This window comes from Gorilla gorilla, chromosome 10 (genome assembly GCF_029281585.2).
Source record: "Gorilla gorilla gorilla isolate KB3781 chromosome 10, NHGRI_mGorGor1-v2.1_pri, whole genome shotgun sequence".
In the NCBI taxonomy this organism is placed as follows: domain Eukaryota; kingdom Metazoa; phylum Chordata; class Mammalia; order Primates; family Hominidae; genus Gorilla; species Gorilla gorilla.
In genome coordinates, this window is record NC_073234.2 from 108,863,496 (window position 1) to 108,880,686 (window position 17,191).

Consider the following 17,191-nt stretch of genomic DNA (forward strand, 5'->3'; position numbering starts at 1 on the left):
TTATAGGCTGAGCTACTACACCGTCTCTTTTGTTTCTTAAAAGAATCACACTACTTCTTATTTTAGCGCCTTCACACCGGCTGTTCCCTCCGGCCCTCTTCCTCTACCTAACTTCTACTCTTCCTTCACGTTTCTGCTTAAATTCACTTCCTCAGGAAAGCCTTTCCTGTCCTGAGTACACTAGTCAGATGTTCCTGGTATGTGCTCCATGACATCCCTTTCCTCTGAGAAATTGTCATATAATAATTAATCCCATCAGTATATATTTAGTATCTGTCACCCTCTGACGATATAATCTGTGAAGACAAACTGCTGCTCTGGTGTCTGGTACATATAATAGGTCCTCAATAAATATTTATTAGATAAGTAAAAGAATTAGAATAAATTAAAAATCTAGGAGTTGCAGGAAAGCACCTAATAATGAATTAACTTTAAAATGAAAAATATCATCTTGAGAGGCTGAGGAAGGAGAATCACTTGAGCCCAGGAGTTTGAGTCCAGGCTGGACAAAACAACAAGATCCCATCTCAGAAAAAAAGATGAAAGCTATATTGTAAGGATTTATCTCTCTTTCTTTTTTTTCTCTTTTTTTTTTTTGAGACAGGGTCTTGCTATGTCACCCAAGCTGCAGTGCAGTGGCGCAACCATGACTCACTGCAGCCTCAACCTTCTGGGCTCAAGTGATCCTCCCACGTCAGCCTCCTGAGTAGGTGGGACTAGAGGCATATGCCACCACACCTGGCTAATTTTTTTATTTTTTGTAGAAACAGGGGCCTCACTATGTCACCCAGGCTGGTCTCAAACTCCTGGGCTCAAGTAATTCTCCTGCCTTGGCCTCCCAAAGTGCTGGGATTACAGGTGTGAGCCACCATGCCCAGACTTCATTTTTTTTTTTTTTTTGAGACGGAGTCTCACCCTGTTGCCCAGGCTGGAGTGCAATGGCACAATCTCGGCTCACTGCAACCTCCACCTCCCGGCTTCAAATGATTCTCCTGCCTCAGCCTCCCGAGTAGCTGGGATTACAGGCACCCGCCGCCACGCCCAGCTAATTTTGTATTTTTAGTAGAGACGGGGTTTCACCATGTTGGCCAGGCTGGTCTTGAACTCCTGACCTCATGATCTGCCTGCCTTGGCCTCCCAAAGTGCTGGGATTACAGGCATGAGCCACTGCACCTGGCCCCAGACTTCATTTTTAAAAAACAAAATTTAAATTTTTTTGTACAGATGGGGTCTCACTATATGGCCCAGGCTGGTCTTAAACTCCTGGGCTCAAGAGATCCTCCTACCTTGGCCTCTGATAGTGCTGGGATTACAGGCATGAGCCACCATAGCCAATGTAAAGATCTTTAATAATCAAAATAACCCTTTAAGTCCTGATGATCTCTAGGAGGCTTGTGGTTCTACACTGACAATTTTAGGGTGTTCATAGGAAAATATATGTGCATACGTGTATATGTATATTTATATATGCATATTAACAGTAATAGGAGAAAACCTAAAAATAATGTGTTTGTGTGAAAGAAAGGGAGATTGAAGGAGAATCGGGCTATCTAGTTCCTATCTCAGCTCCACTTGCCATAGAACTTTAGAATAGTACACATAATGTGCTCAATAAATGTTAGCTATTATCATAATATAGATATAAGAAGAGAGCTGGGTGCTGTGGCTCAAGCCTGTAATCCCAATTACTCAGGAGGATGAGGCAGAAGGATTGCCTGAGGCCAGGAGTTTGAGACCAACCTGGGCACTATAGCAAGACCCTGTCTCAAAGAAAAAAAAGAAAAGAAATGTAAAGTGAAAAGTTATACATCAAAATGTTAGCAGTGATTATCTCTTGGGTTTTGTTTTTAAAATCTGCATTCTTTTTTTAAAATATGTTTTATTTGTTGTTGAGATGGGATCTTGCTGTGTTGCTCAGGCTGGTTTTGAACTCATTGGCTCAGTCAATCCTCCTCACTCAGTCTCTTGAGTAGCTGGGATTACAGGTGCACTCCACAGCACCTAGTCTAATCTATATTTTGTATTTTGAAATAAGCACGGCTCAGCCTAGCACAGTGGTTAAGTTCACGAGCACTGGTAATAGTAGTTCCTGGGTTCAAAGCACAGTAACTTGTGTGACTTTGAACAAGTTGTTCAAACCTCTCTGTGCCTCTGTTACTTCTGTTTGTAAAATGACAGTAACAATAATTGTTTAAGTGTTTAGAAAGATCATTCCTTTTTTTTTTTTTTTCTTCTTGAGACAGAGTTTTACTCTGTCGCCCAGGCTGGAGTGCAGTGGTGTGATCTCGGTTCACTGCAACTTCCGCCTCCCGGGTACAAGTGATTCTCCTGCCTCAGCCTACTGAGTAGCTGGAATTACAGGCGTGTGCCACCACGCCCGGCTAATTTTTGTATTTTTAGTAGAGACGGGGTTTCACCGTGTTGGTCAGGCTGGTCTGGAACTCCTGACCTCGTGATCCACCTGCCTTGGCCTCCCAAAGTGTTGAGATTACAGGCGTGAGCCACCGTGCCCCGCCAGAAAGATCATTCCTAATAGTTTGGTCGTAAGATTTCTCTGGAGTCTTTGCTCTCTGACTGACACAAAGAATGACTTTTTTTCTGGGAAGTTACAGAAGAAAAGGCAATCCTCTTTTAAATGGAAGCCATTTGATGCCAGTTCCAAAGTTCTAGAATTTTGTCTGTTTGTCATTTTACTAGCATGAATTTAAAGCATTTGTAGCTGAGCACAGTGGCTCATGCCTATAATCCCAGCACTTTGGGAGGGTGAAGTGTGCGGATCACTTGAGGTGGGCGGATCACTTGAGGTCAGGAGATCAAGACCAGTCTGGCCAACATGGTGAAACTCCGTCTCTACTAAAAATACAAAAATTAGCTGCGCATTGTGGTGGGCACCTGTAATCCCAGCTACTCAGGAGGCTGAGGCAGGAGAATCACTCGTACCCAGGAGGTGGAGGTTGCAGTGAGCCGAGATCACGTCACTGTACTCCAGCCTGGGTGACAGAGCAAGACTCCGTCTTAAAAAAATAAATAAAGAAAATAAAATAAAGCACTTTTATGTAGGCCAATATAAGTTATTTGCTGGTATTTCAAGTTTGTATTTTTGGAAATTATACTTTTTAAGTTGCTAGCACTGACCTCTTAAGTTAGGAACACTTTGTGACATGGCCTCTCTTAACTACTCTTACATCACCGTATTTGTTTTCCTTCTACCTTTCTCACTGCCACTCCTGGGAGGCCCTTGCTCAAGGTTATCCTCCTCCATCTGATTTCTAAGCCTTCGAATTCCCTGGGGCCAGCTTCTAGGCCCTTTATCTTTTTTTTCTATACCTAGTCCAACCTCTACTCTCCAAACACACCTCTTCAAGTACCTGCCTTTTGTTTTTTGTTTTTTTGGAGATGGGGCTCTCACTCTGTTACTCAGGCTGGAGTGCAGTGGCATGACCATAGCTCACTGCAGCCTCAACCTCCAGGGCTCAAACGATCCTCCTACCTCAGCCTCCTTAGTAGCTGGGATCACAGGTGTGCACCATCAACCTGACTAATTCTGTTTATTTTTTGTAGAGACAAGGCCTCACTCACTATATTGCCCAGGCTGCTGACTTGTTTTGTATCTCCACTGGAGTGTCTCAGAGCCATCTCAAACTCAACAACTCCCAAACGGAAGTATGCATTTCCACCCTCATCAGACTCCCCAAACCTGTTCCTCTTTCAGTCTTCCTTGTCTTATGAAGGGCCACTGTCAACTAGTCATCAAAGCATCACCTGAAGTATCTTCCTCCCTCTCAATCAATCAATCAGCAAGTTAAGTCATCACTTCCAATTTCAAAATACATCTGGACTCTTCCTGTCTCTCCATCTCCACTGCCCCACCCTCCATCACATGATTTCTTGACTGCAGTACTGCAGTAGCTTCCTTGCTAGACTTGCCTGCGGTCTTGCCACTCTCCAAACCACTCCTCCCAGGGCAGCCAGAGTAACCTTTTAAAAATAGAAATCAAATTATGTCACTTCTTTCATGTAAAAATCTCAAGAGACAGGGCTCACTCTGTCACCCAGGCTGGAGTGCACGGCAGGATCATAGCTTACTACCGCCTTGACCTCCTGGGCTCAAGCAATCCTCCCACTTCAGCCTCCCATTCCCAGGGTAACTAGGACTACAGGCACACAGCACCACCTACTCTATTTAATCTCTACCTATGTCCTGTGTCCTAACTCCATGTTAACCCCTCCAAGGCTTATGAAGCCCAACATGACCTGGCTGCAAATCTCATCTCCTGCTGCTCTCATCCACACTATCCACCCTACTCCAGTATATGGTAAGCTATTTCCACCACATTAAACCTTTGTGTAAGTTGTTCCCTCATTCAGCCTAAACCTGTCTCTCCCCTCTCTTCCCCCAAAAATGTTGGTTTCTTTTCTGGTCTCTGCTTTGTGAGACCTTCCCTGGTCCCACTAAGTGAGTCTCCCTGTTGGGGACTGGTCCCACTCTGCTCACAGCCATCAAGACTTGACATCTGGAATTATCTTTGATCCATTCTTCTTACACTTTACGCAGGGAACGTTCAACCAGTCCAGTTGATTGCTCATTCAAATCTGTTTCTCCTCTCTGTCCCTTCCTATTGCACAGTCCAGAAAGACATCATGGGTGGCTTTGGAGGATGGACACGACTGGAAAGGACACAGATGGGCCCTCTGTGGGCTTCTATAAGAGCAAAGATTAGCCTCCTGATATTCCGTGGGAAATGAGGAGCCACACTACACAGCCCGTATTTAGTTTTCTTTACTATGTGATGTGTGTTCACTTACTTTCAATACTAGTCACTTCAGGAATATGGTTCTTAACTTGTTGAGGGGTTTATCAATTCCCTGGAATACATAATAAAAGCTATAGATTCTTTCTTAGAAAAATATACAAAAGCAAAATTTTGCAAATCATGGGAGAAGGGAATTTCCAGGCGACCGCTTCTGCTTTACCAGCCAATCATCTACTGTCTTGGATACTTGCAGCATTATCTAGTCTTTTCATTCATTCAGCAAACACTTCCTGGAGACCTATAATGAGACCAAGCACAGTCTGAGATGCTGGGTTTGCATACAGTGAAGAACAAGATAGACATATGTCTCTGTCTTCACGGAGCTTACATTATCCAGCATAAGAGACATTAAACAAGGTTGGGTGTGGTGGCTCGCCTGTAATCCTAGCCCTTTGAGAGGCCGAGGTGGGCAGATCACCTGAGGTAAGGAGTTCGAGATCAGCCTGGCAAACATGGCGAAACCCCATCTCTACTAAAAATACAGAAATTAGCTGGGCGTGGTGGTGGCCACCTGTAATCCCAGGTAATTAGGAGGCTGAGGCAGGAGAATCGCTTGAAGCTGAGAGGCGGAGGTTGCAGTGAGCTGAGATCATGCCACTGCACTCTGGCCTGGGCAATAGAGCAAGACTCTGTCTCAAAAAAAAAAAAAGAAAAGAAAAGAAAGAGACATTAAACGAGCAAACAAATAATCAATATAAAGTCAGGTAATGGTAAATATTCTGAAGGAAAATAAAGCGGGGCATGGAATAAGGGTGGGTGAGGCTATTTTAATGGTGTGGTCCTTTCTAAGATGATATTTGAGAAAGACCTGTAAGGTCATGAGAAGAGGTCAGAGAAGCACATTGCTGGCAATGGGAACAGAGAGTGCAAAGGCCCAGAGGTCTTTCCTTCCTCCTAAGATGGAAAGCGAGGTCCAAGATTCTGCATATTTACTTCCTCCCATAATAGGTAGCCAGCACAGTTCTGAGGGCACAGTGCCAGGTTTTCCGAGTGGAGGTTCTCTTCGGGTTCTGATTTCAAACGTCCAAATCCTAGCCTCCACATTTCAGGGCTTCTCTGGAATGTCTCTTCCCCTGGGAAACTTTAACTCATCTACTAAAGAGCAATCTACGATTTCTCTGAATATTAACATAATTTTTTAAAAAAGTACTTATAGGTTTGCATGGTGGCTCATGCCTGTAATTCCAGCACTTTGGGACGCCGAGGCTGGAGGATTGTTTGAGACAAGCCTGGGCAACATAGCGAGACCTCGTCTCTACAAAAATATTAAAAAATTAGCTGGGTGTGGTGGTGTGCGCCTGTAGTACCAGCTACTCAGGAGGCTGAGGTGGGAGGCTCTCTTGGGCCCAGGAGGTAGAGGCTGCAGTGAGCCGTGAGGGAGCCATTGCACTCCAGTCTGGGTGACAGAATAAGACTGCCTCACAAAAAAAAAAAAAAAAAAAAAAAAAAAAAAAAGCTTGTTACTTTCTAAGGGTATGTGTTTGGGGCAGTGATTTTGTTTTTCTGGGCACCTTAGTAACACTGCGGCCACGCTTCCGCAACTAAAGGCAAAAGTCCATAGCAACGATCCTCCCTTTCTCTCTGCACCCGGGCCGCTTTCCCGCGGAGACTACATTTCCCAGAATGCCCCGCGGGCCGGGACGGCGCGCGGAGCGCAGTTTCGTGGGACCAGGATTGAAAGAAGATGGCGGGCTCGTGGTGAGAAGCCGTCAAGGTAACCGCTTCCCTCTACTCCTCCTGTCGAGGACTTCCTCGAAACTGGGCAGTCCCACAGTGTTTGTCGGCAGTTGTCGAGGTCTCCCGCCTGTCGTTCCCGGCAGGGCGAGGTTGCCTGCATCCCCAGCCTTTGTCTTTCCTGCAGAAGAGCAGGCATGTGGCTGCGCGCTTCTTATAGCGCCCCCTTTGTTCCCTGGCGGACGCCCGTGGGGAGGTGATGCAGCTTGTGGCTCTAGGGACTCCTTTAGGTCGAAGAGTTCTGGTGCTCCTGGTAGCCTGTTCCTCAAACCTCTGACCCTCAGAGGCTCTGTAGCTTTTGTTTTGGGGTTGAATTCTGGGCTAAAGGACTTGACCTCTGAAATGATATTCCTGGGGTGAATAATCTGACTCCCAGCAGGGCGTGCTTGCCTCTGGGCTTCGGACAGAGGGGACCTAATTTCCCCCAAGATGTTTTATTCGTGGTCAGAGGTCATGGGTTTACGTCCCACGCATGTATTAAGCAGCGATATACTGAGCAAGTAATCGATTGACCTCTCTGAGCCTTTGTTCTTAATCTGAAATGGAGATGCCTGCTTCACACACTTGTGAAAGTCAGAGCACATATTGTATATGAAAGTGGGTTGTAAACTAAAAAGCACACCTATGAGCTCAGGGTTAACGGTGTTAATGTACTGGCAGTGCAAGGTATCAGTGTGAGTGGTTTAGACTAGCAAATAAGAGGGCCTGTGTCCTAATTCTCTTTTATCACTATTGGGGGAAGGGCACGGATACTCATTGAAGACTATTAAAAACAAGGTTTAACAATGGTTATTTGTCATTTATTCACAACAGGCCATGAAGATTGTGGTTTTCCCCATTTTGTCATTGGAGAAACTGAGGATCGTTTAGTTAATGACTTGTTTAAAGTTTCCCAGTTTGGCAGTGACTGACTCTAAAGTCCTTGGAAGCAAGACGTTTAAATTTTGTACTTTAGTTTCTTCATGAATCAGAATAAAGATACCTCACATGATTAATACGAGAGCAAAATGAAATGGTGGTGAAACTACCTTGGAAAGTTACTTTATACACATATAAGATGGTGAAATTTTATTGGGACTTGAGGGCATTTATGAGTTCCTCCAGTTGAGTAATAGGCTAAGGATAGGCCTTGTTTGATATTTCTTTATTATTATTATTAATGGCTCAGGGTAGACAAATATTTCATTTAATTAGAAACAGGATACTACTGTAAGTGATGTAGTATCGTGTGTATGGAACCTTGGAGGTTGTACACAGCCACACTAGCATTATGAGAATGAATACTCTGTGTACCATTTGTGAGTGACTGTTTCAAGAGTAATTACACATTTACTGAGTATTCATTAAGTGGAAGGAGCTGCACTGGGTCCTGCAGAGCAGTTTGCATCTAAGATAAATAGTAATGGACATAGTTCCAGTGGTTCTGATCTTATATTCTGTCCATGTTGCTCTTCGTCCTGTTGTTAAATCATGTGGAATTGCCAAGTTGTTTAAAAGCATTGCTTCAGTTGACTTCTAGGCAGTGATTCTTACCTTGTTCTTGTGGTGGTTAATATAACTTAAATTTACCATAGGTAGCACTGATTTTTCTTTATCTCTTCAGCAGGAGTAGAAATTGGTATGCTTAGAAGCAGATTCTAAAAGCAGTTTCTCTTCAAAACATCTTTTTTCATACCACTTGATAAGCATCTTGAAACACCATGGCTGTAGCTGCAGTAAAATGGGTGATGTCAAAGAGAACTATCTTGAAACATTTATTTCCAGTCCAAAGTAAGTGAAATTTTTTTTAATGTTTAAAAAGTTTTAAACTTTTAAGAATTAAGAAAATTTAAAGCATTTAGTTATTGCATATGCCTGTAATTTGCAGGAGTGTTTGCAACAATGGAAAGTGGGAGAAAACCTAAATGTCAGTCAGAAGGGGAATGGATAGGTCAGATGTGGTGTCTCATGCCTGTAATCCCAGCACTTTGGGAGGCTGAGGTGGGAGGATTGCTTGAGGCCAGGGGTTTGAGACCAGCCTGGGCAACATAGCAAGACCCCCATCTCTAAAAAAAAATGTGGGTCGGGGAGGGGAATGGATAAATTATGGTACATCTGAACTGTGACTGTCATGTAGCTGTTACTGACATGGAAAGATCTCCAAATAGAAACAAAAAAAGCATGTCAGAACCACATCTATATATATCTATCATATGATCTTATTTGTATGTTTAAAAGATGATCCATCATATGCATATGTGCATATGCATAAATGCAGAGGTAAAAGGTCTGGACCAAACAGTGGTTATCTGTGTAGCCCACTCTTGGGATTTGGCTGAGGGCGGGAGTAAGGGACTGGTCAAGGGTAACTTTCTCTTGTTCGATTACATGTATTACTTTTTTAGTATTTCTCTTTTTTTTGTTTTTGACGGAGTCTGGCTCTGTCGCCCAGGCTGGAGTGCAGTGGCGTGATTACTTTTTTAGTATTTCTTAAAATGTGCCAATAAAGGGTAAATTCACAGTCCCATCTTCCAAAGATAATCATTGTTAATATTTTGGTGGATTGTCATTGTGTTTTTTCTATGTACCTAGCCATTTAAAAAAAATGAAATGTAATTTCTGCCTTTCTTTTCTAAAGAACTGTATATAGTTAGTATTTTCTCGAAAGCTTGTTAATACATGTTTGACAGTTAAAGCATGGACCCAAATAAGTAAATAGAGTATTAAAGTCTTTTTTCTCAGCCAACTGTGCTTTTTTTTTCCTTTTCCTGTCTGTAAACAGAGTTTATAGCTCTTATAAACAGCTCTTATAGGAAGCTTTCCATTTCTAAAGTAGACATTTATAGAAGGCTACAGTAGTTTTGCCTTTTTATATTAAACTATGTCAGCCAACTTTTTATTTTTATTTTTTATTTTAGATTCGGGGGTACATGTGCAGGTTTGTTACGTGGATGTATTACATATACTGAGGTTTGGGCTTCAACTGAACCCGTCACCCAAATAGTGAACATAGTACCCAATAGGTAGTTTTTCAACTCTTCCCTCCATCCCTCCATTCTGTTTTGAGTCCCCAGTGTTTATTGTTCCCATCTTTGTGTCCATATGTACCGAATGTTTACCTCCTACTTGTAAGTGAGAACATGTAGTATTTGGCTGTTTTTGCATTAATTCACTTAGGATAATGGCCTCCAGCTGCATCTGTGTTGCTGCAAAGGACATGATTTTATTTGTTTTAATGTCTGTGTAATAATCCATGGTATGCATATACACCACATATTCTTCCAGTCCACCATTGATGGGCTTGTTTCCATGTCTTTGCTATTGTGAGTAGTGCTCTGATAAACATGCAAGTGCAGCTGACTTTTTAAATACAACTCTGCTTGACCTTGACCTTTGTCTCTTCTTTCTTATTTCCTATTTACCACAATTTGTAATTGAAAGTTTGCTTATTGAATTAGGGAGAAAAGAGCTATTTGAAGAATGGAGTAAAAGTAAAGTAATAAATAGGCAATTTGTTATGCTTGAGACGAGGAAAATATTTTACTCAGTAAACACCTTTGTTGAATAGAATGCTCAAAAGTTTGCCAGATCCTACTCTATTTTATTTTATTTTATTTTTTGAGACTGGATCTTGCTCCATTGTTCAGGCTGGAGTGCAGAGGCATGATCTTGGCACACTGCAACTTCTGCCTCCCAGGTTCAAGTGATTCTCCTGCCTCAGCCTCCCGAGTAGCTGGGATTATAGGCACCTACCACCATGCCTGGTTAATATTTGTATTTTTCGTAGAGGTAAAGTTTCACCATGTTGGCCAGGCTGGTCCTGAACTCCCAACCTTAAATGATCCTCCTGCCTTGGCCTCCCGAAGTGCTGAGATTACAGGTGTGAGCCATTGCGCCTGGCCTACTTTTTGTATTTTTAGTAGGGGAGGGGTTTCACCATGTTGGCCAAAACTGGTCTCAAACTCCTGACCTCAAGTGATCTGCCCATCTCAGCCTCCCAGAGTGCTGGGATTATAGGCATGAGCCACCGCACCTGGCCACCAAATCCTGCTCTTATAGGAAGCTTTCCATCCCTGCTTCCTTGCTTGCCCCACTCTCCCATTTTTTAGGGCCCTAAACATAGAAACATTTATTACATTATATTCAAAGTAAAATCAACTTAGAATTCAGTAAATAGAACAGGAAATTGCTTAAGAGACTTTGGATATAAACCAAAATCAGTCACAACAAAACTACAATCAGCTTTTGATTATCTAGGAGCATTTTTGTTGTTGAGAATTGGGAGAAAGACCCTTACTCTTACTTATTAGACTCCTCTTTGCCTTGCAGGAACCCGGCTTCTAGGCTAATGAGAAGTCACATCCAATCAGTTTTTACATAGACTGTGTTTTGAACCAATTAGTCCTCACACAGGCCCATCAGAAAACCAATTAATGTGTCCTTGAATAATTGAAAATTGTTTATATATCTTTTTCCCCACCGGATTTCCCACTAAGTTTGTACTGTATCTAATTCATTTTGGTGTCCCTGGGGCCTCTCATTCACTGATAGGAGATCTATCAGTGTTTGTTCAAGTAATCTGAATGGTTTAGAGTTACTCTCAAAATATCTAGTTAACTAAGAATTAGGTTACCCTAGAAAATCATTCCGTTGTCAGTTATCCTAATACTCAGTGACCTAACTTCTTATATCCTAAAAGTCCCTTATACTGCAAAGTTCCTATTACTAGTATTATTGAAAGTAAAGGGCTGGGCAGGGTGGCTCACACCTGTAATACCAGCACTTTGGGAGGCTGAGGCAGGCTCTGAAGTTTGAGACCAGGCTGGGCAACATACGAAACCTGATTTCTACAAAAGTTACAAAAATTAGCTGGGTGAGGTGGTACACGCCTGTGGTCCCAGGAGGGAGCCAGCTTACTCAGGAGGCTGAGGTAGGAAGATTGCTTGAGCCCAGGAGTTCGAGGCTGTGACTGTGCCATTGTACTCCAGCCTGGCAGACAGAGTTTAATAAAAAATTAAAATTAAAGAAAGTTACATTACTGTTATTATTGATGTTTAATAAAAAAGGGAAGGACAGTAAGATTGGAGGCAAAGTGAAATCATGATTAAGGAAGAAAGTTCAGTGAGCAAAAATAAAAAGCCTTCCTTATATTCTAGAAGGAATATTTTAAAATTTCCCAAATGGTCAGTCAGCCCGGGAATGTAGAACACTTCACAGTTTTCAAAGCATGTTAAGCCATTTGATCCTTATAACAGCTTTGATTTTGGTAGCCCATGTAGTATTATCCTCTTTATGAAGGTAAAGAAACTTGAGTTCTGTGGCCCTCATAAGTTCACCTAGGGTCACATATTTGGTAAACGAAAACTGTGACCAAAATCTGGATCTCCCCACCTTACTTTGTCCTGTATACTTTCTACTGTACTTCCTTTTCTGTAGCAAGGTAAAATACTGAGCATTTGAAGATGGGACAACTTTTAGCTTTCATAGCTCTTTCAAAATGCAATTAAATATATATATGTAACAAGAATAACTCATAAATTACAGAAATTATTGTTAATTGAAATTCTTTTGGCACATTGAGCTTAATTGCTGTTAACTTTGGCATTGGTCCTAATTATATATTTAGAGCTTCTGCTACTTCTATATCCAGAATTACTTCCATTGGTAAAATATCAGGTAATGAATGTTTCCTTATTTTTTTTTCAAGGTGAAGTCTCACTCTGTTGCCCAGGCTGGAGTGCAGTGGTGCAGTCTTGGCCCACTGCAGCTTCGACCTCCCTGGGCTCAGGTGATCCTGCTATCTCAGTCTCCCAAGTAAGCAAGACTACAGATGTGTACTACCACGTCTGGTTATTTATTTATTTATTTATTTATTTATTTATTTTTGAGATGGAGTTTCACTCTTGTTGCCCAGGCTGGAGTGCAATGGCATGATCTTGGCCCACTGCAACCTCCGCCTCCCAGATTCAAGTGATTCTCCTGCCTCAGCCTCCCAAGTAGCTGGGATTATAGGCATGTACCACCATGCCTGGCTAATTTTGTATTTTTAGTAGAGACGGGGTTTCACCATGTTGATCAGGCTGGTCTCGATCTCCCGACCTCAGGTGATCTACCCACCTCAGCCTCCCAAAGTGCTGGGATTACAGACGTGAGCCACTACGCTTGGCCTATGTTTTGTATTTCTTTGTAGAGATGGAGTTTTGCCATGTTGCCCAGGCTGGTCTTGAACTCCTGGGTTCAAGTGATCCACCTGCCTCAGCCTCCCAAAGTTCTGGTATTACAGGCGTGAGCCACCATGCCCAGTCCTTATGAATTTTTCAAGCATCAATTATGCAGAAACATTTGAGAGGCAGTTCGGCAATCACTTTTTAATGTGTAGGCACTATAGGGGACACAGTAATGAACAAGGTACAGTTCCTGGCCTTAAGGAACTTAGACTTGTAGGTGAAACAGACATCTAGCAACACTAAGAATGCCCAGAATATGAGGCAGAATGTGATAAGTGTGTCATGAGGGCACAAACAAATGTCTGTGTAAACACAGAGTAGAAATTTTACTGAGTTTCTTGTTAACTAAAATACTGTTGTCTTGAGTTTTCTTGTCTGCATATTTCAGAACACTTAATTCTGTCACCCAGTCACATTTCTTTCAGTGAAAATGTATATCATCTAGTTGGTTTATATTCAGAGATACAAAATTGTATTTTTTTAATTTATATTTTTTATTATTAACTTTTTTTTAATAGAGGTGGAGTCTCACTATATGACCCAGCTATGTTGCCCAGGCTGGTCTTGAACTGCTGGATCAAGCGATCCTGCTGCCTTGGCCTCGCAAAGCGCTGAGATTACAGGAGTGAGCCACCACACTCCACCAGTTTTAATTTTTTTAGAAACGATCTTGCTCTGTTGCCCAGGCTAGAATTCAGTGGCACAACCATAGTTCATTGCAGCCTCACCCTCCTAGGTTCAAGTGATCCTTCAGCTTCAGCCACCTGAGTAGCTGGGATTATAGGTGCATGCCACCATGCCCAGCTAATTTTTAAAAATATTTTTTAAAGATAATATCTCACTGTGTTGCCCAGGCTGGTCTCAAACTCCTGGCCTTGAGCAGTGTTGGCCTCCCAAAGTGTTGAGATTACAGGCGTGAGCTACCATGCCTAGCTTTATAAACTTCTTTTGATATTAACCCAATCCATGCATAATTAGGAAGGTCCCAGTGATGTCAAACAAGAAAATAAAATATGGCCAGGTGCAGTGGCTCTCACCGGTAATCCCAGCACTTTGGGAGGCCAAGGCGGGCTGATCACCCAAGGTCAGGAGTTCAGGACCAGCCTGGCCAATATGGTGAAACCCTGTCTCTACCAAAAATACAAAAATTGGCCGGACATGGTGGGCACCTGTAATCTCAGCTACTCGAGGGGCTGAGGTAGGAGAATTGCTTGAACATGGGAGGCGGAGGTTGCAATGAGCTGAGATCGTGCCACTGCACTCCAGCCTGAGCGACAGAGCAAGGCTCTGTCTCAAAAAATAAAATAAAATAAAAAAATAATAAAATGGTATAAATGATTTGTCTTACTGAATGCTCCTATTTATGAGCACAGATATAATTGAGAATTAATCTTTTCAGAGATGAAATTAAGTTTTGAATTCTTTGTATTTTATCTTGTATCAATGGAATTTTGGGGCTCACATTTTGCTGAATAGTCTTTTTTATGATAATCATGGATTTAATAGCAGCTTAACCTCTCTAGGGCAAAAAAAAAAATAATGAATTTAGTTAAGGGACTTTTTAATGCCTTGGGGTAAGGATTTAGAGCATATGTATATGCAGTTATTGGGGAGAGGAGATGTGTACAAAGGTGGAAAACACAGATACATGTAAATAATGCAGAACAAAAAATTACTATAAAGAATGTCATTCATGTCATTCAATGTCATATGAAGCACCGATTGTGGGACATGTAAAATAGACAACTCTTTCTTCTATGAGGAACCTTGGGGGCAGGGAGAGTAAAAAGGATTTCATGGAAGAAGAGTGTTTGACCTTTTTTTTTTGAGATGAAGTCTCACTCTCGCCCAGGCTGGAGTGCAATGGCACGATCTTGTCTCACGGCAACTTCTGCCTCCCGGGTTCAAGTGATTCTCCTGTCTTAGCCTCCCGAGTAGCTGGGATTACAGGCATGCACCACCACACCCGGCTAAATTTTTGTATTTTTAATAGAGAGGGGGTTTCACCATGTTGGCCAGGCTGGTCTTGAACTCCTGACCTCAAGTGATCCACCTGCCCTGGCCTCCCAAAGTGCTGGGATTACAGGCATGAGCCACTGCGCCTGGCGAATATTTGACTTTTAAGGATGAGGGGTATTTGAACAAAATGGGAATGGAATTCCATACTGAGGACATGGTAAAGGCATGGAGATAGGGAAGGCAGGATAGGTTACAGTTCTATATCACAGGAACAAGAGGCTCTGTTGAGACTTTGATTCTTGGCATTAACCAAGGTGCATTCAAAACTTGCTTTTAACTATATTGAGCTACTTTTAAATTTTTTTCTTTATATTAAAAGAATACCCTTTTTGAACATAGGAGAATCTTTCACAAGCTTTTAAAAAAGCAATTATAGCTGAGCACGGTGGCTCACACCTGTAATCCCAGCACTTTGGGAGGCCGAGGCAGGTGGATCACGAGGTCAGGAGATCGAGACCATCCTGGCTAACACGGCGAACCCCGTCTCTACTAAAAATACAAAAAAATTAGCCAGGCGTGGTGGTGGGCGCCTGTAGTCCCAGCTACTTGGGAGGCTGAGGCAGGAGAATGGCGTGAACCCGGGAGGCGGAGCTTGCAGTGAGCAGAGATCGCACCACTGCACTCCAGCCTGGGAGACAGAGCAAGACTCCATCTCAAAAACAAAACAAAACAACAACAACAAAAAAAGAAAAACAATTTTGGCTCTTGAATTTGCAGGTATTCTAAAAAAGGAAAATATGCTTTAAAATGTAAGCATTTTGATTAAGAAAAGTTAATTTTAAACAAATCATTTCATATTTCATCACTTCACCACCACCACCCCCCCCCTTATAAACTATGCACCTTGGAAAACCCAAATACTTTATTTTTATTTATTTTTTTGAGACAGAGTTTCGCTCTTGCACAGGCTGGAGTGCAATAGCATGATCTCAGCTCACTGCAAACTCCGCCTCCCGGGTTCGAGCAATTCTCCTGCCTCAGTCTCCCGAGTAGCTGACCACACCTGGCTAATTTTGTATTTTTAGTAGAGACAAAGTTTCACCATGTTAGTCAGGCTGGTCTCGAACTCCTTGACCTCAGGTGATCTGCCCACCTTGGCCTCCCAAAGTGTTGGGATTACAGGCGTGAGCCACTGTGCCTGGCCCCAGATACTTCAAGTTCTTTCTTGGAAAAGCTGGAGTACCCAAACACTTTTATTTTTTTTCTTACCTGGAGTCCTTGCGCCTGTTCCTCACTCTGCTAGAAACATTGTTTTCATCTCTTATCAATCCTTACTTATTTTCTCATTCTTCAGAGCACCTTGGACATCATCTCCACTGAAAAGGCTTTCTTGAACCTGCACAATTTGTTTGGTAGCCTTTCTGTGTGGCCCATCTTTGCCAATGTTTACCATTCCTAACAGTGCTTATCCTCTATGTTGTAATTGTTTGTCTGTCTCTCTCACAAGCAGACTATACCCTTTTGAGGGTAGGGACTGAGTCTTGTTTGTTGTTGAATCCCTAGCCCCTAGCACAGGCCTGTTTCATACTAAACAGTAATGTTGGTTGAATGAGTAAAACTAGCTTTAAATTTATGGAGAAAATATGCTCAAATTAACCAAATCTGTTTTACTGTTTGGGGTTTTTGCAGATGGAGCTTTATATTGTGTTTGTCATAAATCTACGTATTCTCCTCTACCAGATGACTATAATTGGTATGTATTAAAATTCAATTGAAGAAATAATAGTCTTAGCTATAGCTGAAATGATTTAATTTTATTTCTTGTTTTGATGTCTGATGCTTTCTTTTCTCGTTATTCTTTCCTTAATTTTGTTTTTAAAAATTATTTTAATGATTTTATTTACCCAGTATCTGGGCTTATAAACATTTTAAATAAAAATCATTGTCATTGTGTTTCATTGAATATTTAATTTGTTATAAGACAGACATGCTGTTTAGAACTGCTATCTTTTCTTCTTGAAGCATGCTTTAGCTTTTTGGAAAAGTTAATTAGTTTTTATAGGGTTCATATCTATTAGCTTAAGCCATTATTATCTTTTCTTTTGTTTGATATTGAATAATCCTAAATTATACATACTTAATTTAGCCACCATTTATTTGGTACTTATTCAATTTAGTCACTATGATAAGAACTAGGAATAACATATGACATTGTCTTTTTTCTCTGCAGCAGAGTCTGGTATGCAGAAACTGCAACCTATTTTCTTAATCTATGTTGTTTTTATTACAAATTATAATAAAAATATTTTTTCTTCTCTCTTGACGCTAGTTTTATTTTTATTTTGTTTTCGAGATGGGGTCTTGTTCTCTCGCTCAGGCTGGAGAGCAGTGGTGTGATCTTGGCTCACTGCAACCTCCACCTCCTGTGTTCAGGCGATTTTCCAGCCTCAGCCTCCTGAGTAGCTGAGACTACAGGCG

The 17,191-nt window shown here is 41.9% G+C and overlaps 1 protein-coding gene across 4 annotated transcripts in view; it reads left to right on the forward strand.

Annotated features, from left to right (window-relative positions):
- The first annotated feature begins 6,430 nt into the window (after positions 1-6,430).
- MRPL42 (mitochondrial ribosomal protein L42) overlaps positions 6,431-17,191 on the forward strand; it is a 38,780-nt gene continuing 28,019 nt past the window's right edge. Inside the window, exons 1-3 of one of the 4 annotated variants that reach the window (XM_004053676.5) lie at positions 6,431-6,528; positions 8,155-8,318; positions 16,403-16,466. In XM_004053676.5, coding sequence (XP_004053724.1) covers positions 8,249-8,318; positions 16,403-16,466 — 134 coding nt within the window. In that variant the 5' untranslated portion in view covers positions 6,431-6,528; positions 8,155-8,248. Of the gene's footprint in view, positions 6,529-8,151; positions 8,319-16,402; positions 16,467-17,191 lie in introns of all 4 variants that reach the window. The other 3 variants (XM_019039230.4, XM_063694212.1, XM_063694213.1) reach the window with 3 other exon arrangements.